Raw genomic sequence first — 26,677 nt, 5'->3', positions numbered from 1 at the left:
AAACTCCCTGCAATGCTGCAGGCTGGGGCTGGATAGCCCTATGAGGAATGACTGAGGGAGCTGGGGTTGTTTAGCCTGGAGAAAAGGAGACTCAGAAGTGACCTCATTACCCTTTACAACCTCCTGAAAGGTGGTTGTGGTCAGGTAGGGGCTGGTCTCATTCTCCAGGCAGCAACTGACAGGACGAGAGGACACAGACTTAAGCTGCACCAAGGGAAATAAAGGTTGGATTTTAGGAAAAAGTTTTTTATAGAAAGGGTGATGAAGTATTGGAATGGTCTGCCTGAGGAGGTGGTGGAGTCACCTTCCCTGGATGTGTTTAAAAAAAGACTGGATGTGGCAGCTGGTGCTATGGTTTAGTTGAAATGTTGGGGCATGGATTGGACTCGATCTTGAAGGTCTCTTCCAACCTAATGATTCTGTGAAAATTATTTTTATTAAAAACAAAGCTTTTACAAAAATGTCAGGTTTATGATAATGCAAAGAACAGTTATGTAAGTACGTGTTTATCTTGGCCAACTGATACATGTGCTGGACTGTATTATCCCACTTACTGTTTGTTCTGTCAATAGATTAACATATATCAAAACACTTGAGGATTGTGTCAATTTATCTGCCAAAGAAAATATTTTAAGCATACTTCTCTGCCAAAACTATTTCTTAAACTCTGGTCATCTGTGTCTCTCTGTACCTCTTTCCCAATAGGAATATGCTACATGGATCTATTAATGCCCAGTAGGGCTGAGACTTGGCTAAAGTGGGGCTGCAAGAGAGGAAGACAGCACAGGGAAGAGCACTGCATGAGCACACCACCATCTGTGACAAACCCACCTGTAGCAGCTCCTACGGGTTTACTGAAGCTGCCAGATGCAACTGGCAGAATGGAAAACAGACTCTAATGCTGATAGGTACAGTTTCTGTGAAACAGAAGCATGTAGCAGGCACGCAGAAATATAAAGGAAATCACAACAGGAATTAGGGAAATACATTGGTGGAATAAGCTGCATGCTTTTGCACGTGGAGGATCTCACTGGAAGGGAAGAAATCACACAAATATGCACAGCATAGCAAAGGGATCCCAATATTCTTATAAATTTATATGGCTGGGCATGAACTTCATAAAGTCCAGGAATGAGCTCAAAGACATAGAAGTAGCAGTAATTCCAGTTCTTAAATTCATTGTGCTTTACTCTTCAAGTGAAATACATGAACATTCATGACACATAATATGCAGAAGGGAAATCCTTACAGAAGTTATTTCAAAAAAACCCTTACTGACTTCTGCACCGGAACCTCTGTTTTGAAGGAAAACCCTGTGTCACAAGAGACTAAAGAGATACTGACTTTGCTGAGCTGCTTTAATCAACTCTAAACCCTTGGAACATCTCCATTTTTCCACACAACACCCTGGCTCATTCATCTCTCCTTTTGCAGCAGAGATTAAAAGCTGAAGACACAAAGACCCCTGACTGCTTTATGAACTTCTATACCGTGCTTTTGTTTGCTAATTGTTTTACTCTGGAGTAAAACTCAGCTATTACTATTACCCCTGAACAGTGCTGATCTTCAGGTTAGATGTCTATCTCATATCTGTTCTTTAATTTAGAAAATCTGTGAAGATAAAATTTTGCATATTTCAACTGTAGTTAGCTGTTTGAGAATGGAATTGCATTCTGAATTGAAAACTGGAAACCAAATTACATTGTTCTGTTGCTGTGCAGGGGCACAGGCCCCACCTATTTTGAAATATGGACACTTCCTATAAATTTGTGAGGTAGCACAGTCTGTCTTACTGTTTTTAACATCTCTCTGATATTTGGATCCTGCCTAGTATCAGCATAGACCCCAAAAGCCACTCTTAGAAAATCCAGCCCTCCAATACACACCAGACCTCCCCTCCTCAAAAAAATTCCTAAAACCCCAAACAAAAAATAGAAACACTAGAAAGAGAAGCCACATAACTTGCCTATAGAACCTCCCTTTGCTCATATATTTAAATTACTGGGAGGTGTTGCACAAGTGAACTTTATCTTCTCATTATTCACACTTGTAGATGTTATATCCTGTGTATCATGTCACAACACATTTGTTTTTACCTTGACCTACTTTTCTACTTTTATATTTTAGCCAAGGTAGTGCCAAAAATATACATTTAAAATTCAAGTATATACAAAAATAATAAAATAACAAACCCATGTAAATGTCACACCATAATAGAATGGAAGAATTCAACTGGAATATATATGAACTACTCAGGAGGAAGCTAGATGAATTATTTTGGTTGTCACAGAAATCATTGTTTTGTGTTTCAAAAAGTTTTCTCTTTTCTCTTGGACTTTTCAAATTTGCATCGGTATACAAAGCATAGTGCCTTACGTGACCCAGTATGGGAAGAAGAGACTGAAATGTAGATACTTCCCCTTCTTTCATTAAGTACTTTAAAGGTCTGTGGAAGAAAGATGCCACTAATTGTCAATTCTGAGCATTACTGTAGATCACTTGATTCTTAAAGAGGAGTTTCCTTACTAATTTTGTCTGTTCCCTGCTTTTCCCTGGCTGTTCCTGTATCCTGCAGCAGCAGTGTCCCAGCGAGCAGAAAGCGAGGGCTGAGCTAAATCCCGGCAGCTCCAGCTGAGCTCTCAGGCAGCTGTGGAGTGACCTCTGGAGCGCTGCCTGTCCTGCTCCGGGCGGGAAGTACTGCTGGAACAGGGACTGCTGCCCTCAGAGCCTTCTGCTGTTCACCATCCATGCACCAGCCTCTCTCCCTGCTGCTGCACATGCTGGAGTTTGCCACCATAAAGCATGGAATATCTCGGACCTTTTGAGAAATCAGAGGGACCAGGTAAGAGATTTTGACCTGTAAGTCTTGAATTCTAGTCACACAGTAGGTTTACTTTGGCTGTTCTATGATTCTCTCAAGCTGTTTTTCCCTGTGTATGAGGAATGACAAAAACAAAAGATGAAAGTGGGTAACAAAATCACAACCCCTTAAAGCAAACTAAATTGTTTGAATCCATGAAGTTTCTAAAATCAGTATAATGATTTACATCTTTTTGGTGAAATTGTTAACTAGACTTCATACAACTGGCATGGCATTTACAACTGTAATTATGCTAAAATAATGATGGACAAACACTTAAAAATCTTGAGTATATACAAGATTTTCTATGGAAAATTGTATTAAGCAAGATGGATGAATTTTGTTATTTGCCATAAACATTTATTAACATAAAGAATATTTAAAAACATTTCAGCATATATTTGCTTTTATTAAAAAAAAACACAAAATATTCTTACCAATACCTAATTAAAATTCTTAATTTCTGTACCTAAATAACTGCTTACAAAGCATATGCCTTTCCTGAACACTGTTGCCACTGCATCTTTTTAAATCTTATTCTGATTGTAAAGCAACCAATTAGCAACATTTTTGTCTGCAATTTAGGTACACAAAGTGCCTTTTTAAGTAACTTAGCTGAATTACAGGCTCTATTCCCAATTCTTACAGCTCTACTCTTCAACTCTGAAATTATTTTTTTTTTCAAATTAATGGTTAGAGAAGGCAACATATTAGCAGAGGAAAAAAAAAGGATCAGTCTGCTATAATCATTACAGAACATGTACAATTCTTTTTTTTTAAATTTTCACAGAAAAAAAATTCCTCCTGTACTTCCAACTTCATATTTACATTCCTCTGCTTTCTAATCTGCAAATGGATGCATACCACTCATAGCAGGCCTTAATACATCTTACCTCAGATTAATCAAAACTAATTCCAAAATGGCTGGAAGGTTTGCACTGTAACTCCTGGCAGAAGCTTCCATGCTAGCAAAAAAGGGCAATTCCTAAGGCTTCTCTGCATGCTCTTACACTAAATGATGAACCAGCACTACTCTCGCCAGCCACCAATTTAGAATGCAACAATGCTGCAGATGCCACATCCCCCAGGTTAATTGCATGCAATTCCCATTCATTCACGTAAATGCTGAAAAATGCTGTTTAAACATTTTAAACATCCAGGCCTCACAGTAAACACACAGCTTATCTCAGGTTTGTTGTAGTTTATTTCTGAGTTATTCTCAAGCAATGTTACAAAACATTTTAATGTCTCGATAAGAAAATAAAATTTAAATAAAAATACATTCAACAATACATCATCATAATAACATTAAAACTTTTACAATCCTAACAGAAGTAATTACTGAATAACATCACTTTTCTAGACTAATCAAAATGAAGGCTTTTATTAATTATCATCCTACTTGTACCTAATTAAATTCTAGAACATCTACTGCACTTTAAAACATTATAAAATGAGAAATCAAATCTTAATGGTCACAAATATTCAATGGCCTTCTGGGTTTATTTCTCAGTATTCCAGTACCAAAGCAAAAAAAAAAAAAAAAAAAAAAGTGCATATTATAAAACCCCAACATTGCAAGAGTATACTATTCAATTTTTCATAAATTTGACTTTGAAAACAATGAAACAGAAAATGGCTGCAAGGAAGAGGGTTTGCCACAGGGTTAATTCATACACAACAAAACCTAATTCTGACACTCAACCACATTCAACTTTGTTTAATGGCAACTTTTGGTTAATGGCAATTAATCTTTACCTTTAGCTTGGCAAAACACATTTATTGGCATTGCTATATTCTCCCTCAGTTTTAACTGTTGGCAAATAAAAGTCCTGTTGAACACATCACATGTGTAAAAAAGGAAAAGGCAAAACCAGCTGAGGTAATTAAATGATTGTGATGTTGCAGATCCTATAACTCAATCCCAGATGTTCTAAAATAGCTTGGTATTAAAACAATCCTGTCTTGCCACCTTGCTTCCATTTTAGAAAGCCTTCTTACAACAGTAAAATAAATTGTGTGGTAATTTCAACAGCTTCCTGTTTCAAGAATTGTGGATTTCTATTCTAAGTTACATTCCTAATTAATATGGCCAAATTGTGACTGGAAAAACAAAACAAAACAAAACCAAAACTAAAAAAACACCCTGCAAAACAACAAAAGACCCCACAGAAAATGCTTTAAAAATAAAAGTACCACATACAACTTTTATTAAAAATAATAGTTCAACAAGTACCATTGTATTTAATACTGATGAAGCAAAGTTGCCACAGTAATACCTTTGCTTCTTCCTGGTTATATACATATACCTTTTCTCAGCAGAAAACTAACTTCTCAGACGAAGTGAGCAAAAATTAATCTTACTGAAGTCAGGAATGCCAGTTTAAAATTGTGTTAAGTGGCAAATACAAATTCATGTAACTAAAGATACAAAAATATTCACTGAAGCATTGCTTAAAGACAAAACAATGTTGATCATTCAACTGATCATAACAAGCAGATACTACAAAGTATCTAAAAATAATCTGGGATAGTCCAGATATCTAAAGTGCTTTGAGTGATTATAATAGAGATTATTTATTAGATTTGTAGTCAAAAGTTGAGCTGGACGTAGTTATTACTTTTTATAAAAACAAGAAATTAAATCATACATGGGATGATGTTAATTGATCAGTACTTAACCAGAATCTGTTCACACTTAAATTTTTCTATCTGTAGGCAAACCTACTTAACAAGAATGCTACTACCCTGCACTTCTTTTTAGATTAAGAAAAAATATGTACCTTAAAAAATGCTAAAGAAAATAGATAGTGGTCTAATGTCACTCCATATATTACTCACTCCAAATGTAAACAAGAGGTACAACGTAAATTCCCTGATTTCTTCTTTAGTACTTAACACAACTAACACTGGTAATCTGTTGTCCAGATGATTTGCAGCACATTGCATGGTTCTATAAAACTTCAACTGTAGATAAATCAAGTCATGACAACACCTAATACAAGGAAAAATAAGTCAAATGTATCGAGTGTGAAGCTTCAGATCTTTTCCACATCATAAGATCTTGGGATTTCTATTTCGAGATCCATATCAGCAGGGCAGGCACTCATGGTAAACTCATGCAAGTTTGCAGTGTATGTACTGAGATGTAATCCAACCAACAAATGCAGTGTGGATTTTCTTCTGTGAAAAAGCTTATTTGTCTAGAAAGTTCTTTCCAATAAGACAACAATGGCAAAACAACATTTAGATTTATTCACATCTCTTACTTCAAGAACCTGGAACTTCAAGTTCTTCAGCAAAATGAGAATAAACTTTAAAGACCAGATTTCCAAGAAAGTATTTTTCTATTAAATATTAAATAGATTGTCAACACAACTAGCATTTATGTTCATTCTTAAATACTTTGCAAAAATGTATATAATGAATTAAAACAAAAAAATAAACAAAAAACCAAAACACTCTAGAATATTTCCAGTTTCCTTTTTCATCCAAGTGGACCAGTTTGTTTTGGTTAGGAAACTTTTCCAACAATCGGATTTTCTCTGCAAAAAAACAACATATTATATGTAAATAATTTTAAGGTTAACATTTGCTTTCTAGTTCTCATCATGCAATTTAAATTTATCAAGCAAAAAAACCCATTTCTATCATTAATCGTGAAATTTAGTGATTTGCAAAAACCTCATTTGCTTTCACACTGGACTTCTAAATCACTGTCAATTTTTCTCAACAACTTGGGTCAAATACTAATCAGGGTTTGAGCTTTTCTTTTTTTCCTGGTGAATCAATCATTATCGATGCAAAGAAAAAATCTAAAAACTTGCTAGTGGTGTTCCAGAGGCATAAGCTAGGACTGAAGAGAATTAAAGAATGTGATCTGGAACAACGATGTACTCCAAAGAACAAAGTTTTTTTTACCTTCGTAAGAAATAGTTTTTATCACTGAGTATGGCAAATGAAATATAAACATTAAATATACACAAAGAGTAAATACCTGAAAGATATGTTTCTGCAGTAAAATTTTGACCATTTCATATAACTCAATACTTCAATTATTTAACCAAAATTTTGGAAAAAAAAAAAGTTAGGATGTAGGCATACTATTATGGATAAATTCTGTGTGCACTTCAAATGCGAAGCTGCAAGGACACAGAAGAGTCACTGCACCACTTACAGGAATCTCAACAGGAATGGATGCATCCACACCAGAACTCAGATCTTCAACAAGTGATAAAAAGCTGCATTACTACAAGTGAGGTACCTTACTCTCTCCATGTCTATGTTGTCTAACTCTACCTTCATTATCTCTACCCCAACAAGTCTGGCCTCATCCCATGATTTATCAATGTCAAAGTTACATAAGATACTTACTCACTACCATATTTGGCACTAGATGATCTCTTCTTCTGGTATTTTTCATGTGATTCATTCAACTTTTCTACTGTATCTATTATCTGCTGAAGTGTATGAAAAGTGGCTACAGAATCTTCAATGGTGAAGTTTGAATAATCATCTGGTTCTTTCCGAGGACCTTGGTAGACTGCTATACTTCCACAAGCCTCTACAAAAATGACCACAGTCATCTCATTTAGAATTTTAACAATTAAAAAACCAAATCTAACTCCTATGCAAATGGTAACGCTGAAATTCTGAAATGTAAAGTTACTCTGTCTTCTACATAAAATGGATTAAGATGAGAGCAGGAGGAAATATCAACCAAATGTATTTACAATTCTACAGCTTGTTCTCTGCTAGCTGTGTTCAGCACCTTGAGCATCCACAGCTCTCTCTTCTTCATATTAAGAGAAGTTCAGTGCCTTCCTGCAGCAAAAACACGTCTAATAGAATTCATCACATAGTCAGGAAAGGTACAACACAGCAATCACCTACAGTTGCAGTCTCTCTGTTTAAACTATTAAAAATATAACATATATGAAAATTCAATTAGAACAATGCCTGATTATTTATTGTAAAGAAATGCCTGAAGGACATCAGACACCAAAGCACTGAGAAGATAAAAATTCAAATCTCTTTCTCTCCTTTCTGTTATTTTCAGGTGAATCATTAAATTCAATTAATTGTTCAAAACGATGTACTTGGCCTAGAGAATTAGAACTAAATATCAGTGTAACTTTTTTAATTATCATTTGAGTACCTTCCAACTTTTGAAGCTTAGATCTGTTGATAGAGAAAAGTGAGTAAATTCTTTCTGTCTCTCTGTCTCCATCAATCTCAATCTGAGTATCAGCAGGTACATCTCTAAAAGGTGATGAAAGAGACAGGTAATTACTATAAGTAATTCTTAAAAGTAAGTAAAAACTGATTATTTTTCAATATACATAGCCTTTTAATATGTTTATCACTCAGACAGCTTCACAAAACTTAGAATGTAGTTTATATAACCTACCCAGATGATAAATTTATTTTTAAAAGAAATCACAGCATTTGTTTTCAGAAATCAGCAGCTTCTAAAAAGATAGTAAAGCATTTTAAAATGCTATTAATTTTTCTAACATACCTACAAAACCCAAATGATTTGTCAGAATCTACATCCAAGATTATTTAGCTGACTTTCTTAGGGCACTCCTCTAAAATATGTGAAGTTAAAATAAAAAAGTGGTTGTATAAAATAAGACTAAGCCATTAAGAAGAGAAGACTTCCAGGTTGAACTTTCTGCAACAAGTATTTTAATTATTTCATACAAATGATCTACGTGTGTCATATTTCTGCATTCAACCTGGCATCTGAATTAAATCTATTATTCTGCATGAAAAGATCTCAGCCACTGGATACTCGTGCTGAGCTGGTTACCTCCACAGGGTGGCACACAAAGTAACAGAAATCCAGTACTTTGTGCCTTATCACCGTGAAATGTTTCTGTGGCATCACTTGCTGAATTAGACAGGGAAAGCCTTGCTTCCCTGTTTGCAAGCTGCAGTGACTCCCACATTCCCTGGAAGCCTGCCTGTTTCCACCTGGGCAGGGACTTACGCGGTGCAGCGAGCGCAGCCCTCGGTGCTCTCCACGGTGGCCTTGCAGCAGAGCCAGTTCCCGTTCAGGAAAGCAGAGGGGTGGTAAAAGCTCAGCCTCTTCTGGTTGCACCTCGTTACCCGGCAAAGAGCCTCTATCCACTCACTGGCTTCTACACAGTTATTTGCTTGGATATAGAGTGGCTTTTCTCCATGAAGTACTTGAAACATCTGTAGAAGAAACACATTATTTTGCTGAGTAAAAAAAAATCCAGTTACTGAGCAACTTCATGTATATTAAAATAGATTTCAGTGCTCAGACAATTCCACAAACTCAAATTAAGAGAGACAAGGGAGAACAGCCTCTTTCACCTCTTTCAACTACACAGAGAAGAAAAGCCCCATCAGAACAGCTCCCTGTGTTCTGTCTACACCACTTCCTCATCTAAGAAAGAACCTTTATATATTAGAACAGGATGCATCTTCTGTCCTCTTCATCCACATATTTTTAAGTGTGACCCCAGATTTCACAAAGCATGGCCTTCATGCTTCATATCCTGGCAGCAACAGAAGTCTTTCCTTTAGCCATCTCTGGCCTTAGTGACAGCTGTTCTTTTATCACTGCCTCAGAAGTCTGGATTGACATAAGAACAGAAATAACAAATGTGTTCCAGGGCCAGAATGAGGCCATGAGCACAGACAACCATCTCAACTGATGAAGGGATTGTAGAAAGTTCTCATCAAAAGGAATAAATACAAGTTTGGTAGTAGTACATTTCTAGTAGTACATAATATAATTTCAAGTGCTTTGTAATAAGGTCATGTAGTTTTAACCCTTATTCCAGAAATTTGGCAAGGGGGGGACAAAGTCAAAATCAGTCAGAAAACTTGGTGCAGATAGCCAAATTTCCAGGTTAATTTCCATGTTCTTGGAGCTACTGCATACAGCTTGTTATTCTTCATCCATAAAAGACTTCTTGCTGAAGTGTTTAGTAATGGTGTTTCATTAACTCTGTAAACTAATAACAATTTTTTATTTAAAGAGCGTATCAAGAATTACATATAAACTATCTTTTGACCCACATTTTTCTTGTTGAAGGAGCTCTCATCAAGTTTCTCCACTGCAAGGATGTTTTTGATTGGAATAGTGAAAATTGGTTCCTTATCTGTAAAAAAATTGTAAACAGAGGAGTGAAGCAATCTTTAAAAACTGTTTTGTAATCTCAGGGCACTAACACTGCAGCTCATTCTCTAAAAATATGCATTTTTATTACTGAAAATATAGTATGAATCAGACAGAAGCCTCTATTAATCAAGGCAAAAATAACTAAAATACATCCTAGGTATTTTAGGAAAAGAAAAAATTACATGCTTTTAAAAGCACAAAAAAGCTACAAACACTTGGACAATGCTGAAAAATAAAAATAATTGTAAAATAAATATTATTATTTACCTTGCTGTTTGTGGTATGTGAATTCTCTACTTGTTAGACAGAACCATCGCTTCTTAAAATTCTTTTTACCAATCCGAGTCCTTCCCTGAGCTCTTTTGTACATTTCTCTGTAAGATATAATCAAACCAAATGCAACCACTAGTCTTCAAAACCATTTATTGAGGTAAGACATCATTGTTCATCATGCAGCCATGTAAAAATCTACTTCATCGTACATTAAAAGAAAACCTACTACTTGTTCACAACGGATCTTCAAGATTACCTTCTAATATGGTGATTGTGTACAGGGTTCCAAAGACAAGACAGCAGTTTGAAAAACACACAATCAAGACCAGTGCTTGTAGCAGTAAATTTGGAGGGGATACATAACTTACTCAGATCAAGAATTCCAAATTTTCACAAAAGGGAATAAGGTGTATCTAACTACAAGATTCTCTCCTTCCTGCCACTTTCTCCATGTGATTGTTCTTGGAACCTTATCTGCATCAGAAACTGAGTGTCAACGAAATGACACTGGACATAGCTCAATAGCAAGGGCAGACAAACTGCATTTAGTACACTTTAAGTGTACTCACTACAAACTCTTTCTTTTGTTTTGAACAACAGCCAATAACCAAGTGTTGATCCACTACAATTTCCTCCTCCATTTCTATTCAGTATCTTAGTAAGAGACATGTTTCTTCCTCATTTGAAATTTGGATGCCTGTTTCACAGAAAAATATTTTCTTCTTATAAACCTGCTTCTCAAATACATTGAAACATTTTTTCCTCATGAATGTTGTTCAAATCATCATCTATTCTTGATCAATATCAAGCAAAAGACAGTTCATTTCTTAGGAAGACTGACTTTCACCTCAATCTGTATAACAGCATTCTATCAATAAATGTTAAATATTTCAATTACAGGGTAGTTTTTGATCTAACTTTAAAGGCAGAACATTTAGCTGGCCAGGCTTATACAGGAGGTAAAATAATTCTAAGTTAATAAGGTTCTTTTAAAATACACTTTCAAAATCCTCAAAAACCATCACAGACCACACATTGAACTGTAATAACAGTAATGTAGACAGTCTTCAGTAGGTTTTCATCTGCTTTTAATTACTTTTCAAAGCATTTTAAAGACGAGTTATGAAAGTTCGCAGTTGTCCGTTTAAACTAATTCTACATACTAAGAATTGTCTAAATTACAAATATAGTAATACAGTATATCAGACATTTTAATAAATATTAATCTGAACCTGGCATTAATGAAAAAAGACTGAAGTCAATTCTATTATGGAAATTATAAATTCAAGATGTATTCACCCTTCTTTTAGATGCACTGGCTCGCTCACACCACTGGGCTCTTTACTCTCAGTAGAGGAAACATCATCCAGGAACTTAAGGAAAAAAACCATACAGTATTCAGAAACACAAAATCCCCAAAAGCTATTTTGAAAATATAAATTTACAGTTTCTCCTTAAACAGAACAGTTATTTCATGCAGCAGATGAAAACATATAGCAGGGCCTCGGAACAGTGTAACAAGGGATGCCCAGAAGTCACACAAGCTTTCTTTAACGAATTCCTAAACAGCAGAGCCAATAAAAACTCTTTAAGAAAATGCACACTTTACTTTTTAAACTAAATTAGCGTAGTCCACTCTGTGTAACACTTGTGTATTTATTGTACTGGTTTTGCTATCTTATTTTTTGGTTTAGAGGGGTTTTTATATCTGAAACAGACCACAACTTTTCTTTTTCTCTTTAGCAGAAAATTGAACACTAGCACAACCTTTTAATAACGAAGATTGATCAGACACACCAACACTAAAAAAAAAAAATACAGTTGAAAGGTACCTTTTTAACAGATTCAGTAAATTTTTCTTCTTGAAATGTTTTGAAAAATTCACACATAAATGTCTCCTTGAAACTTGACTGAAAGGAAAAGTATATTGACATAAGTAAACTCTCATATGAACTTTCAAAAAACAGAATGCTTGAAATGAGAAAGAATTTTAGTAGCCTTACAAGTTTGCTTTTGGTCAAACTTCCCCAGCTCCCCAAAGTCTGGATGGCTTTTGATATAAGAGTTAATGTTCTAGAAGTCTGTGCATCCTAAAACAAGACAAAATTCAGAAGTCGTATTTTTTTCACAGTTCCAGGTAAAACTAAATAAAAATGCTTTTACTTGATTTGTTTTCTACCTCACTGACTGCATTTTAATACAGAATTATAAACACAGCCTCCAAATGTAGCCTTGCTGTTCCCTTTTGTTCAACGCTCAAGTGCTAAAGTCCTGTCATTTTTTTTACTCAAAAAACTGGATAATGACAAAGAAATGAATTTGAGTAAGTGTTTCTTTTTCTTCTGAAGGCACAGCACACCTAAGTAGATAAAATAAAGTAATAATGATAACCTCTGGAGCAGCAGATTTCATACATTTGAAGCGCAATGTAGCAATAAATTCTGTATTTAATACAGGTTTTTTAATCTTGATACTCCTGTCTTTGAAATTTTTTTGTAATGTGTATCTACTTGACAAATGAAAATGGAAAATCTGACAACCCACTGCAGTGAGCGGTGTCCAGGATAAATACACCAACCAACCAACCAATTACTGGATAATACAACAACCTCTGCTTAAGACCCAAATGGCAATAAGTGTCAGGATGTTTAACTTCCTTGGTGGAAAGAACCGAGGCAGTTTAGGCCTATACCTTAAAGGAACCTCAGTCATGTTGCTATTTCACCCAAGAAGCACATTCCCAAAAGAAGCACAGCATCTTTAATATTAAAAGCTCTTCCACATTCGAGAACATCCCATAAAGACTGAAATATCTGATGCTTAAAGAACTGCAAATATCTTATTTCCTTTGGAAACTGACCCTAGAGACATTTAGTCATCTTATTTCTCAGTTACTCAAAGTAACTTATGCCTTCCCAACACCAACAGATCTGACGGTACGAATAAAACAGAACAAAGCTTCACAAGACTTACTGGATGGTGAGGTCGTAAATGAAAAGTATGAGGTGAGACTACGGCTACAGCAAAGAAACGAAGAAACACAAAGCTGCTCACTGCAGAATACTGTACATGAGGGTCATCTGCAGAGAAAAACCATGAAATGTAACATGCACTGAACTTAACAGGAAATCATGAAGACAGTTAACATAAAAATCCTTAAGAAGATAACATCAGAGGAGACATTTATATTTTAAAATAGAATAGAAAAATCAATGAAGTGCATGAAATGAGAAAGGTGGTCATGGTAAGAAATGTTCTCCTTATAGTGGAATGTTTATTGCTTATTTATCTGAGATGAAGTTCTATTCCCTTGCAACTGGCTCATCATCTCCACTGGGAGGAAGGATGAGATGATTGCAAGCATTTACAAACACAGTTGATTCAGTCTGGCTGGATGCTGCACCCAGAAGTAAAATACTGCAGCAGCTGCCTCTAAACTCTGGATTTATTCACCTGGAAAGCTACTCACTGATAACTCAAATACATTAATGCTGCATGACAAATACAGTCAATACATAGGAACAAATACAATTGCAATTCTGAGTTGCACCATAAACCCACGCTGTTACATAATTTTGATGATGTAAATGAGAACTTTCTCATTAAATATTTTGGGTATATTTACTTTTATACTGGGAAATACAGTGAGATCATATTGTTACTCTAATGACCACTTCAATCTGATCTGGTAAGTCAGCTTTTCTGAAAGGACTGTCTAAACTAGAGCAACTTACGGCTCAGTTTCAGTGATAAACATAGATCAGAGAAATGTTCCACATTAAGAGGAACATATTCTTCACCTGTAGCTTATGACAGGACATTTCATTACTCCTATATTAAAACCATTCTGAAAGAATAAAGCTATTCTAATATTGGTCATATTTACAAACACATTAAATAAGTCTTATTATCCACCCTCCTTACCCATAGCTCATTTAGCTATAGTAGTTCTAAAGCTAACGGCACAGATGTTATGAATGTGCTGGTCATCATTAACAGAGTGACAGTTCATGAAAAGATGCAAATGCCAAATTGATTTTCATGTTCGCATCTTGCTTCTTTAGAAGCAGTAAACAGACTAGCTCTTACAAATTTTAAATATCTTTCAAATAAATCAATTCCCGTATTGCTTATGCTTTTCTTCTATTATCTTGTACTTTTTTTGATGACTTCTCAATTGCTCTGAGTTTTGCAGTTTTTGACTTGCTATATTTTTGTATCAGAAAACAAAAAATGCCTCTTGATTGACCATGAAGTTTCACTATACCTTACAGCCTGACAGAAAAACAAATGCCTGTCAAAGTTCAGGGCACAGCTTTTGGACAAGACAAGAATTTTAACAATCTCCATAAGGTAACTGCAGAAGCTCTCAGTCTGAATACCACTTTTTCAAGTTTTTAGAGAACACTTACTTGGAAATCTTTTGGCAGCCAGATGCCTCAAAGAAAAAAAAACATCACACATTACGGTAGGACAACTTATACTCGACCGCACTATTTCACGGAACACTTTGTCCACATAGTAGCGGAGATTTTCCTGCAATTATGAAAAAAGGTATTTTTTCAGACCAAGAACATTCACATTTCTCCTTTTTTTTTTTTTTTACCCTCAGCACAAACATAACACTACTGTCTGACTATTCAATACTGAATTTTAGTACAGTATTTAAAAGCCTTTTTAAAAAGTATTAAAAAAAGTATTTTAAAAGCCTCAATTTTTATATGGCATTACTACTGTTAAAAGGTAGTTTAATGATATTTACTTAGTATATATAAGCACTGTCTAGCAAAGCTGTAATTTGACAACAAGGAGCGAGCACTTCCCAACTTTATTGCAGCAACTATTGCCTTAAACATCAGCATACTCTGGTAAGAGAGAAGCAGGCAGCAAAACTTCAATGAAAAATGTTAGAGCAGTTCTAATTAGGTACATCATAATCTAGGATGCTGAGTACAGGACATCAGCAGTCAAAACACCCAAAAAAGTGGTAAGAATGACTGTCATCTTTAGCTTCTCCTCTCTGTCCCATTTTCCACTGGACTTATCCATTGCTGTGTTCAAGAAGAGGGGTAAGAAAACACAGCTTTTTCTTTGTTTAGTCTGAAAGCAGTTATATTGCTACTATAAGTTACTCATTTTCCATTACAAAGAGCTGCTTTTAAAAATGCTTTTCTTTCAGATTTTGAGACCAGATGGGAAACTCACCATATTAATTTCCACATTATCCCCTTCTCTTAATTTGATGGGATCTATTTCACAGGGTTTAGGAGACTCACATATCTGAAACAAACAAACAAAACTATAGGAGTTCAATTTTTGAGACAAAAAGGATGGAAACGCACCCATTTAAAACCAGATTCTTAGATTTAGGAATAAAATTCTAAATAGGTCCTAACCATCCATAACAACGTGAAATGATCATCTTCACTTTTGTTTATGCCTTTTCAAATGGATTGATTACATAAAGCATCACATGGGCAAATTCTGCAATGTGTTGGAGGCTGGAATGACTTTCATTGACTGTTTATTTTGAAGCATCTGGAACGTAAATAACAAAACACAGCTCTTCCCACTAAACCAATTATTTCTAAGTTAATTTTTCCTTCAGGATTCCCCTACCTGAGTGACTCCTACCACAGAGCTGAAACAAGAATGTCTATGCAACAGACAATGATACCACAGGGGGCTGAGCGACCCCAAAGAAGTTTCAGGAGGATAACCTACCTCATCAATAACAGGTTTCAAAGTAACCTTCAGGTAGTGCTTCCCCACTATTTTCATCATTTCATCCACACACCGAGTTGCTAATGAGTTGCCTCTGAAGATTGTGTTTGCTTCTCTGTAAGAAAAGAAATTATTTTATTTGAACAGGGGAAAAAGCAAGTTCAGTTACTTACAAAATTCAATTTATACTCTATCTTGCTAAAATATTTGTCATATATTTCAATCAGAAATTCCAGAATGTATACACCAAGCTTGCAATGGCACTCAGTAATAAAAAGTATAAACAAGAATTTATTACAGCAATTACCAAACCCAGAAACATATATAAAACCTTAAGAAAAATCCTAAGAAATTTTATACAATTAAAGTTATAGTGCAGTATGAAACATGAGAAAGAATAACTGAAAAAAAACCCAAAATAATGAAAATTGTACCACAGGAATATGCAATTCCTCCTACAGTAGTCATGGTGAAAAAAACCTGGAGCTACAGCACCCTGCTACACAACACCAATAAACCCAGACATTTAAACCAAAACACATGTAATCCAAGGTAACATTTTTATTCATTACAGTTGTTGAAGAAAACTGACAGTCAGCTGTGCAAAACGTATCTTTCTAATCTGAGAGATTTAGTTTAAGCTCCCCTTGTTATAGCTGAAATACAACAGAATGTGTGTACTAAAATGCAGTTTAGAAAATTATTTTCTTTCTACACAGTTAAGCTGTCTTGCATTATTTAAATCAAGACTAAGTGCTTTGAAATGAACTGTCCTGTGGTGACAAAATCCCTCCCACACCTCCACTGGACAGGACCCAGCATCCCAGAGGCTGCTACTCACATCTGCTTTATTTCCCTCCTAACCACAGAGCTGCAAATTCACAGAGCATATGCTGCTACTTGGAAAAACACCCGTGTTTCCTACTTGCAAGGCATGCAGGCCACGTTCCTAATTACATGGCATCTCTGCAGAAAAAGAGTAGTCCTCATTTAAGCCATGTGTTAAAGGAAACAGGATACGATTGTCAGCAATTTAAAGATGTTCCATCTACTAAGTTCCATCTAAGTTTATAAGTTCTGATCCAATGTGCAGTAAAATTTGAAGAGTGGCCAAATACAGACATTTAAAATATAAACTGTGTACTCTAAGACGAAGTTTTACCAAACTGCCCAGCACCCTTAACTATGACTCCCAGCTTCAAAGTGATTTTAATGAATGTTTTTAAAAATTAGCATTAAAAGATTAATATATTTAGTCAGTTTTATGTGACAGAAATAAACCAAAGGGCTTACTTATCAGTGTTCTACCATGAAGCCCTGTGAAAATTTAAGATTAATTTCAGAAAGCGTGACATCAACATAAAATACATACTGGGTGTCCTTCAGATCTAGTTCTGCCACTGCTGCAACGAAGGGAACTAGCTTATGGTGGTGCAGCAACAGGCGTACCAGAGGCAGCACAGCATCATACTTGTCTCGACACACTTCACTCAGAATGTAGGCAGCAGATGCAGAAATAGGCTGTGAAAAAGCAGAATATGAAATCTGAGTAAAGGAGCTAAATATTCTTTGTGTATTTGAAAAAATACACATCAAATCTAATGAGACTAGAGACAGAGTTTGTTAACAGAAAGTTTCAGTATTTGCTGTATAACATGGCAATTAAAAGCTTCAATTGAAAATTAGTATTATCTACTCTATAAATACATTTAAGAATGGAATTCAGTAGCTACTCATCCTACTCATTCTCCCTAAAGGGTTAAACTATGGCGTTGTCACAAACCCAAGTCAGAGGCAGAAAGCAACTGTTTTACTATGTCATGTATCTTTTAAAACTATAATCACTAAACAGTAAAAACAGTAAAATGAAGACATTAAAATAACGTTCTCACCCTCCTAAAGTGTTTGTTGCCACTGTACAGTCGAGAATTTCAATAGAAAAATGAAATTATTTCAGTAGAAAAGACAGCTGCTGACTTCTGCTACCTATATACTCAGCTATTCCTGAATTCCAGTGAAGCAGTATTTTAATATGGGTCAGCAAAAACTTCAGTCACATCTGCTTCCTCTAGCTTTCCTCTCCTCTGTGAGTACTTCACTAACACTGAATTGATGAAAAGCTGTAAAAGACCTAAGAATATAAAGTCTCGTTACTACAATTTGATTCCTGTCCCAATGTTATGCAAACCCTTTACCACACTTCCCTCTTTGTCACCATGTCCTGGTGAGAAATCCAGTCATGCTGATTAACATCCTGGGGAAGGCAGAAGCAATTCAGAAGTAGAATTTGAAATAAATTCTGAAGTAGATCCTTTTTTATTAATTATCTGCCCTTCAGTGCCAACAATGAATCAGTGTCCTTGGAAAACCTCTAAATCCAAGAAGCCAACAGGAAATATACAATGTTGAAAAGAGCAACCAATGAGAAAAATGTATTTTATCTCCTTCAGGCACACAACACAGGTTATTTCCCTGTCTCCACTGGTTCTTCTAAAATAAGAACAAAATCCTGGTACTTTGAAGCAGAAGTAAAAGCCCTAGAAGCTCTTCATCTGTGTGTGACAGAAATAATTATCACAAAGAAACAAAACAAATTATCTATTTATCTAGATATGATTAATTCATATGGTCTAACAACTGCATAATCCATTTTTAGTTTTCGCTTTAATGAAATCTTCAACTAAACTACCTGAACATCTGAAGATTTTAGCAGCAAGTTCCTTAGAGAAGCGTAGTACTCAGATGGAAGTACACAGTCTTCAGTGTAACAGATATTTAATCTAAGTGATCCCAAATCATCAGTTTTAGATTTGTTCCCATTTTCTCTTGGCTGAAGTAAGTACCTGTAAGCAACAGGACAATTATGAAATATTAGATACCTATTTCATTCATTTGACTAATTCCATAATAAAGTGAAGTATCACATTCAACTACTTCATTCAGTATGCATACATAGTATCTGAAAACTGGCAAAAAATGCACAAAAAAAACCCCTTGAGACACAAAACTAAAAGAATGAGCAGCATTTAATTAATCTTTAACACATAATGAAACTTATATTTATTTTCTCACATCTTTGCAAATTAAAATAGGATATACTTTTTGTAAGTTAACAGGGAATAGCAGGAATAGTTTGAGATTACACTGGGCCATCTCTTTTTACATCTAGGTTATATTTAGGGTGTTGGACACTGCAGATGAAACAGGTAGTGTGAAGAACTGAAATGGTCTTGTCCAAGACCAGAAAAAACACATAATATTAACAGGCTCCACTCTTAAGAAACAAGATATAGGGAAAAAGCAGCTTTTTTCCTACTCTTTAATACAAAATACATTGAAGTAGTCATTGGCTGCAGTTTCACTGCATTCCAATGGAAGGTGCAGCCCTACAAAAATGTTAACAGCTTTTAAGTGGTGTCACAGTAGTTTCAACACTCAGCCCAACAAACTGAAACCCCATCTCCAAATATTCTTTTACAGTCATGTATATTTGGACTTCTACAACTAGGAGGTCAGACTTCTTTTTTTCATAATCAGCTGCAGTGTCCTTGAAGGCATGCTAACATAAAATAAAACTGATTTACCAGGAGAATTAACAGCATGACTCTTTGGCTTATTTTCCAAATAATTAGTTGTACAGATAATTTCTCTGCTGTACTTCAGATGCATTCAAAACCATATTATGCAAATTAGCAATAGTATAAAAGATTTGGTTTTTTAATCACAGAACTGTTTCTGATAAGCAGATCATACTTGGATATGAGGATGTTCAATGCAAGGTGTGCCTACAAAGCATATTAGCAGACACACTCAAGAGACCTAGACATGAGTTAGGCCAATTCAAAAAGCTACACAAACACAGCTCACTGGCAAATGAGCGCATGCTGATCCAATCATTTTCTCAGCAGGTTGTTAACAGAGGCCTGTTTTTATGTTAATATGGTTATACAGCTGTTGATCAGACACTGGCAGAACAAGCCCATGTCTGCAATACACTGCAAAAAATAGAAACTCCAACACAAACACCTACAGGATCACAATCAAACACCTAGAGTCTGAGTTCAACACCCGAGACACTTGGAGCCTGAGGTGAGTACATGGAGTAGAGCCATAATGGTTCCTGGTCAAGACCTGTGTTACATTCAGCTCCTATTTATGTGCTTCCTCCGCATGTGTTTTCTGTGTGGATATGAAAGTGCTTTTTCCTGTACTGAAAGGTTCACTTAAAAGCAGAATATTTTACACATTTGGAGGCACTCAAATCCCTTGCACTCATCCCTTCCTGCTGCTAAGCATTTGGAACAGTAAAGGAGCTAGAGATGGGCTTCTGCTCCCAAAAACATCAGAAGGTGCTGAGATGTCCCATGCCAAGTGCTTCTCTCCTGAACTCCCTTCATACCTCACCCTTCCAGTTCCTGTGCCTCCTCCCCTGACATGATGTTGGGTTGGCTCTAGAAGATATTTATGGAGCCTCCCCAAGGAAGAAGGAAAAGCCATACTTAATGATCAAATAAACTCTTCATCAGTCATTCTGGAAGTCTGACTTAGGAATTTAATTACAAGTAACGCAATTCCGAGAAGCTCAGGTTTACTGGGTATGCTGAAGAGTACACACAGATCCAGCAGCCTGACCAGAAGACAGTTGCTGTCCATCCTCCCTTCACTCTCCGCACTTCCCCCTCAAACACACCAACTATTCTGTGACTGTGTGCAGATGGGGGAAGAGCAGAGATAAATGTACCTGCTGACAAGGTTAATTTGTTGAGCAGGGAAACCCTAGAAACATGTTTTACCTAGATTAGAACAGGAAGACACCATTTAATGAATAGATGGAATAAAACATATCCCTTGCAAGGGAAAATGTGCAAGACACAAGCAAATTCACTTCTGAACCACCATTTCTCACCATGCTTGAAAGGAATCATTTCTTAACACCTTCACTGGAACTTTAATTTCTCCTAGAAAGATGTCTTGGACCAGATTCCCATTATTCCATAGGTCAACCCTGAAAACAAGAACACTGCTTAATTTCCTTTTCTCCCAGAGAGAAATAAGCAAGTTTACAATAACTGCCTTACAGCACTAATCCACATGCATGCAGGCAGCAAATGTTAGAAATCTCACTCCATTCTAAATAAATCAAGAGGACTCAAGTGGCTTATTAACCCATAAAGAACAGATAAAGAAACAAACAGTGAAAGTTAAGACTTGCAGACCTTGCATCAGTAAATAAAAGTGATACCGGCACAATGTACGGGTTCTGCGCAGTTTCCACCCCCAAAACTGTGCACATTTCTTCTCAGGTAATTCAAGTGAACTTCTTAACCAATATAATTAAATATCTACCTAACTGCTAGAATCTGGCACACTGCAATGCCACACCAACACATGCGCTTGTTTTTCCAAGCAGCAGCTCGTATGCTTACAACCTCAAACAGAATCGGGTTCCAGACATGCACCCTGGGTTTGTTCTATTTCTTCTTACCTCTCTGACATTTCTGACAGACAGCAGTTGTTAAGAACAGAAAAAAAAAAACAAAAAGAACTAGATTTGTTGGGGCATGACTATTTTTCTAAATATATTTGCATCTACAATGAAATATACAGTTCTAATTAATGAAGCTAATAGCTAGAAATGCATGTAAATTAGTTCTATAATGGCAATTTGGATTAACTGCTAAGTTTTTCTTCTAATGCCTGTTAGGAAACATATGCTGGCATTGAAGACTTTCTGTCATTCAGCAGATTTGGTGCATGTATGGGCAGGAACACAATAAAGAAAAGAAACTGAGTACAGGGCTCTCTGCAGTTCTAACTACATTGCATAAATACAGACAGACCTGCTCTGAGGGTAAAGCAGCAGAAAAGAGGAACATAATTTGAGTATTTGCATTTGCAAGGAAAATATGAAACACAAATGTTCCTCTAAAAAGCAAAGTGAAATTCTAAGAATCTCATAGAAGAGGCTTTTCCCACTTTTATTAAAGCAGCCAACTATATTTGGAGCTATAGACTAGGATCAAGTATGCTGATATGTTTCAGTACAAGTTCTATTACCAATATTCTCCCCAAATGAATATAATTTGATAGAAGGTACTCATACCTCTTTACTAACAGGCACAGGAAGTAAGTTTAGGCTGCTAGATACACTCAACCACTACTTACTTCAAAACAAACTCATCTTCAGTGAGAAATACAAGTAAAAAAAAGAGAAATTTTCTTATGTCATCTCTTCTACAAGTCTAATCAGTAATTCTCTGGAGCTAAACTAAGATAAAAGGGGTATTCATTGTCCTGATGATCAAATATTATGATTAATGATTCAATGAAATCACTTCCTAATCCACATAACTTACCTGACTTCCAGTTTCTCAATATCTTCTTCTTCCACCTGAAATTGGGATTTTTTGGTGTAACTGCTGGACCTGGTTACCTGCAATTAAATTCCTCCTATTAACATACTTTTTGTACTGTGGATATCAAAAGCCAAAGAAAACCCTCCCTGCCTCTAGCATAGGTAAATAGTTACTGTTCCTCATACAAAGGAAAAAGGTCAGTTGACCAAACAAACTGCTTTTGTCAGAAAGCAGGAGAAAAATGGGTCAAGAAGGGTTCATGGTGGAACCTACTGAAGGCTAGCTGATATACGAGGGAATTACAGTACAGATCTATTAGAAAAAACAAGTAGTATGACATGAAACTGGCAAAAGTTTATTTTTTTTAGCATGAGCCCCATGAAAGCATTGAAGTCAGTTCTGAAATGTTTAAAGAAACAACAAATAAGAAGCCCACTCTTCTTGCCCTAGCTACAACACATTTGTAACTTCTCATCTGCACTTTCCTCATTTCTTGACTGACTGCATTCTCAATCTAACTCAAATAAATCTTAAGTCAAAAAGTTACCAGAGTGGTTTGAACCACATTTTTATCCTAATATCTGACTTGAGCAGGTCAACCGAGGCATACACATGCACTGAAACTCTGCATAGGTATGCAGCTATTTCTCATTCAAGTCCACAGCAGGATCAGGATTTATAAAAACACAGTAAATTATAATACATTTGAGGCATATGCAATAGTTGTACGCCTTCCAACTCTCAGCGTAACATGCTTTAAATGCAAATCTGATTTTTATTACTGACACAAATCAGATGAAAATTTAAACTTGTACTTTGTTTATTGTCAGATAACTCATGCAGAATCGAAATCAACTCCTAAATAACAACAGATTTTTTTTTGTGTATAATCATTATATTACTTTATTAAATAAGTTGTTTGGATTTTCTAGGTCAAGCTTGAAAACATTTAAATTGAAGTCTGTGGGATAGGTTAAAGTTATCTCAGAACTCTGGATGGCAACAGATGACATCTAGTGATTCAAGACAGAGAATTACTTTCATATATGTGCTTGTGAGAAAGTAATTTTTCACACAGCAACTGGAGGGGAGTACTAATGTCTGGCAGACAAATTTAAGTATGTCATTCGTTTATATTTGAGAGGCCAGTTAAAGATATTAAATTTGCTTGAAGAGAGCTTTCTGCATTAGGTACTGCTATTCAGCTTGCTTAAAAATATCTGAAGGGTTGCATAAAATAGATAAACAGGAAGAACAGCATACAAAAAGTTACCTCAAAATAAAATGTTTCATTGAACTGCGGATTGCTTGTTTTCTTCTTAACTTTGGTCTTCTTTTGGTCATTCCTGTTCCAATGTGGTAAAATTTTTACCATAGACAACTTAAACACACAATTATAAAGACATTCTATTGTCAAGATGCATTTAAGTTACAACATTTTTTGTCATTCTAGAATTCACATTGATCAATGAGGAAAATTTCAAAATAAAATTAGTTCATCTTCACAATACAGTTTGAAGAGCTAAAATTTTAAACACTGTATCTAGCTAACCGTACATCTATCCAACTCAAAAGTTGTATTTAATTTCACAAACAGGTAGAACTTACACATATTAATTAAAATACATCAACTATTTCTAATGCATTTAAAATTTAAATTTATTTAACACTGCCTGAAGTTAATGAGCACACATTTCCTTGTCTTGTTTAACTGCAGTTTCTGTTTTTCCCTCTCTCTTTCACTGGGGAAACATACACTACTTTACAGACAGAGGCTTACACTCAAGACACTGAAGGTTTTCTTTGAAAGCAACTGCTGCTCATGTTAGATATGAAAAAGCACAAGGTCAAACAAAACAACTGCCTCCACTTCCTTGTGGGTTAGTTTTGGTTTGGTTTTTTTTTTTTTTTAAATTTTACAAGTTTTATAAAGCAATACAATTTTATTTATTTATTTATCAAAAGGCTGTGGTAGTATAAAATGGCATTCCAAAAGAAATATAAAATATGTGAGAAAAACAGACAAGGGAGATGAAAAATTGCCCTAAGTATCAACTACCTATTTTCAAGCACTGGACACAAATATTCCAGTCATGGTACATGAGTCACAAGTGCATAAGACTGGAAAATCTTAACTAGGAATTTCCGTCAGATTTCCACATATATTCCCATACTAACAGGGTATATATTTTGTGGGACCAACATTTTCCCACTTTCATCCATATCACAGGACTCAAACAGAGAATGTATGTCAATTTACATTCTTTGCCATTTGGCCCCATGGTTCTTAAGTATAATGGGTAAGCCTCCCTAGTCCTCTTAGGAAAAACCCAAAGAAACAAACAAAGCAAAAAAAAAATCCCAAAACAAACCTAAAAAATATAATTTATTACCAAGGAGAAAAAAAGTGCTCCATGCAGAGCTTACTCAGGGAAAATCCTTCCAAAGTCTTTAAGCCAAGCAAGTCTGGTACAACACATCATGGCACTATGCTCACAAAGGCAATTTCTCAGCAAAGGAGAAAGGAAAGGGTCTGATGTGGCAAAAAAAAAAAGCAACTGAAACTTATCCTCCTTATTGGGCAGGGATTTGCACATAGTGAATGTGTGGGATAGGGGATTTTCCTTGTGAAAAAAACCCCAGCAGTTATTGAGGATTACTGATCCCAAACAAGGAGACATTTGAACTGTGGGGACTTTGAACTCAGCACCCTGAAGGTGTTCCAGAACCTCTCCTCTCTTGTCTCCTCCCAATTACTACATATTTGCTGCAAAGAAACTCACACATTAAAAAAACACTGAGGAGAGGAAGGTGAGTGAGCAATTGACTGTATCATGACATACAGGAATTTCACATAAAGTAACAGGAAGTACAGTGCAGAAATCAAGAGTCCAATACAAAATATAAGAAAAGAACCGAGTCACAAGTGGCTCTTGATCAGTGCAGACAATTCAGACAGACCAAACACCATCCCAGTCTTGAGCACATGGCAGGGAAGAGGAGAGAACAGTATCCCTGGAGATGTGACGCATGCATGAGAGCACTGGAAGATTTCTCTGTATTTTAAAGATTTTGCTTAAAACCTATGACTTTCTTTTCCAATTCAACATCCCAGCATTTTTTGATTTATTAATTTTATACAAAAATGTTACCTGGAAGGCCCCACAAGAGAGACTGTTGCATAAGGGTCACAGTTCTGTCCGTTTATAAGAGGCAATCCATGGCACTCCTTTATGCTACAAGGAAAAGGCAAACAACAGATAAGGAAAGCAATTATTTAGCTTAAAAAAATAAAACCCAAACAATGCTTTCTTTCTGAAAACTTTTTATGTCCTTCTGTATTACACACAGATATAGCTATACATTGATCCAACATACTGCATGTACCTGAAGCAGATCTCCAGATAGCAGCACAAAATAATGCTCAAGTATACAATCAGACTTGAGGAGCTCTGTGAGAACAAAACTCTTGGAACTGCTTTGATAAAGACATTCCAGTATCACATATGAATGACAAAATCCTAAGTAAAACGAACTGCTATGTATTAGGAGAAATTGCAGATTTCATTAACTTTTAAATTCCATTTCTCAAGGCTCACAAAAAGCAATCTGGCCTCAACCAATGGCAGCAACTATAGCTGGAAGGCATTGAGATGGATTGAAATATTTCATTTTGGATAAATTACATGGTGAGTTACACTGAGAAATGCAAAGTCAATCTGAAAATTATATTTAATTATCCAAATCTATTATAGTATATAGTGTTCTAGCTCTACCTTTGAAATAATGCTTGAAGTTTATTATAAAAATAAATTTGAAAGTATTTTTCACAATAGTCCATGCTTAGAGTTAAATGGTGTCCCCTTTAAAAATACTGTTTTCTTCTGTAATTCATACAGTAAGTGGTAAACTGGTGTTTAACAGGCACGCAGGCACTGATGAAAAAGGGACAGGATGGTTGGCAACTCATGGAGACAGAGAAATGCTCATGGAGACAGAGAAACCTTTTCTGGATCTTTTCTAAAGTCTTGCAATCTTTCAGTCACCACAGCAGCAACACAGAGCTGGGTCAGCAAGCTGCCTAACCTTCAGATGCTGGCCACATATGAGCATTAACTAAAAACAGCTGGAACAACAAAAGTAAAGCACAAGAGTTTGTAAATTCATAGCAGAAACTAGACTTTCTAGCAAAATTATACTCTAATGTAACCATACACACTGTAGGTTAAGGCCAGAAACATTCAACAGATTACAAAATTTCATAAACAAAACACAAGTGAGATCTGAATGTAGTATTCCTGTTCT

The 26,677-nt window shown here is 35.7% G+C and overlaps 1 protein-coding gene across 2 annotated transcripts in view; it reads right to left on the bottom strand.

Annotated features, from left to right (window-relative positions):
- Positions 1–4,041: 4,041 nt before the first annotated feature.
- Positions 4,042–26,677, bottom strand: part of RASA2 (RAS p21 protein activator 2) — a 45,325-nt gene continuing 22,689 nt past the window's right edge. The window contains exons 6-24 of one of the 2 annotated variants that reach the window (XM_005527054.3): positions 25,525–25,608; positions 23,646–23,718; positions 22,373–22,449; positions 20,923–21,021; positions 18,706–18,859; positions 17,389–17,537; positions 16,017–16,131; positions 15,498–15,572; positions 14,705–14,828; positions 13,266–13,372; positions 12,296–12,382; positions 12,125–12,202; positions 11,592–11,665; positions 10,287–10,393; positions 9,917–9,999; positions 8,856–9,064; positions 8,019–8,122; positions 7,235–7,424; positions 4,042–6,405 (exon numbers count right to left, since the gene is read on the bottom strand). In XM_005527054.3, coding sequence (XP_005527111.1) covers positions 6,375–6,405; positions 7,235–7,424; positions 8,019–8,122; positions 8,856–9,064; positions 9,917–9,999; positions 10,287–10,393; positions 11,592–11,665; positions 12,125–12,202; positions 12,296–12,382; positions 13,266–13,372; positions 14,705–14,828; positions 15,498–15,572; positions 16,017–16,131; positions 17,389–17,537; positions 18,706–18,859; positions 20,923–21,021; positions 22,373–22,449; positions 23,646–23,718; positions 25,525–25,608 — 2,020 coding nt within the window. In that variant the 3' untranslated portion in view covers positions 4,042–6,374. Of the gene's footprint in view, positions 6,406–7,234; positions 7,425–8,018; positions 8,123–8,855; positions 9,065–9,916; positions 10,000–10,286; positions 10,394–11,591; positions 11,666–12,124; positions 12,203–12,295; positions 12,383–13,265; positions 13,373–14,704; positions 14,829–15,497; positions 15,573–16,016; positions 16,132–16,857; positions 16,960–17,388; positions 17,538–18,705; positions 18,860–20,922; positions 21,022–22,372; positions 22,450–23,645; positions 23,719–25,524; positions 25,609–26,677 lie in introns of those variants that run through there. The other variant, XM_088061005.1, reaches the window with a different exon arrangement.

The sequence above is a fragment of the Pseudopodoces humilis genome, chromosome 11 (assembly GCF_049639895.1).
Source record: "Pseudopodoces humilis isolate 2021_Gansu_Grassland_sample_001 chromosome 11, ASM4963989v1, whole genome shotgun sequence".
Classification (NCBI taxonomy): domain Eukaryota; kingdom Metazoa; phylum Chordata; class Aves; order Passeriformes; family Paridae; genus Pseudopodoces; species Pseudopodoces humilis.
The sequence above is the reverse complement of the archived record's forward strand: the minus strand, read 5'-3'. Positions and strand labels throughout refer to the sequence as shown.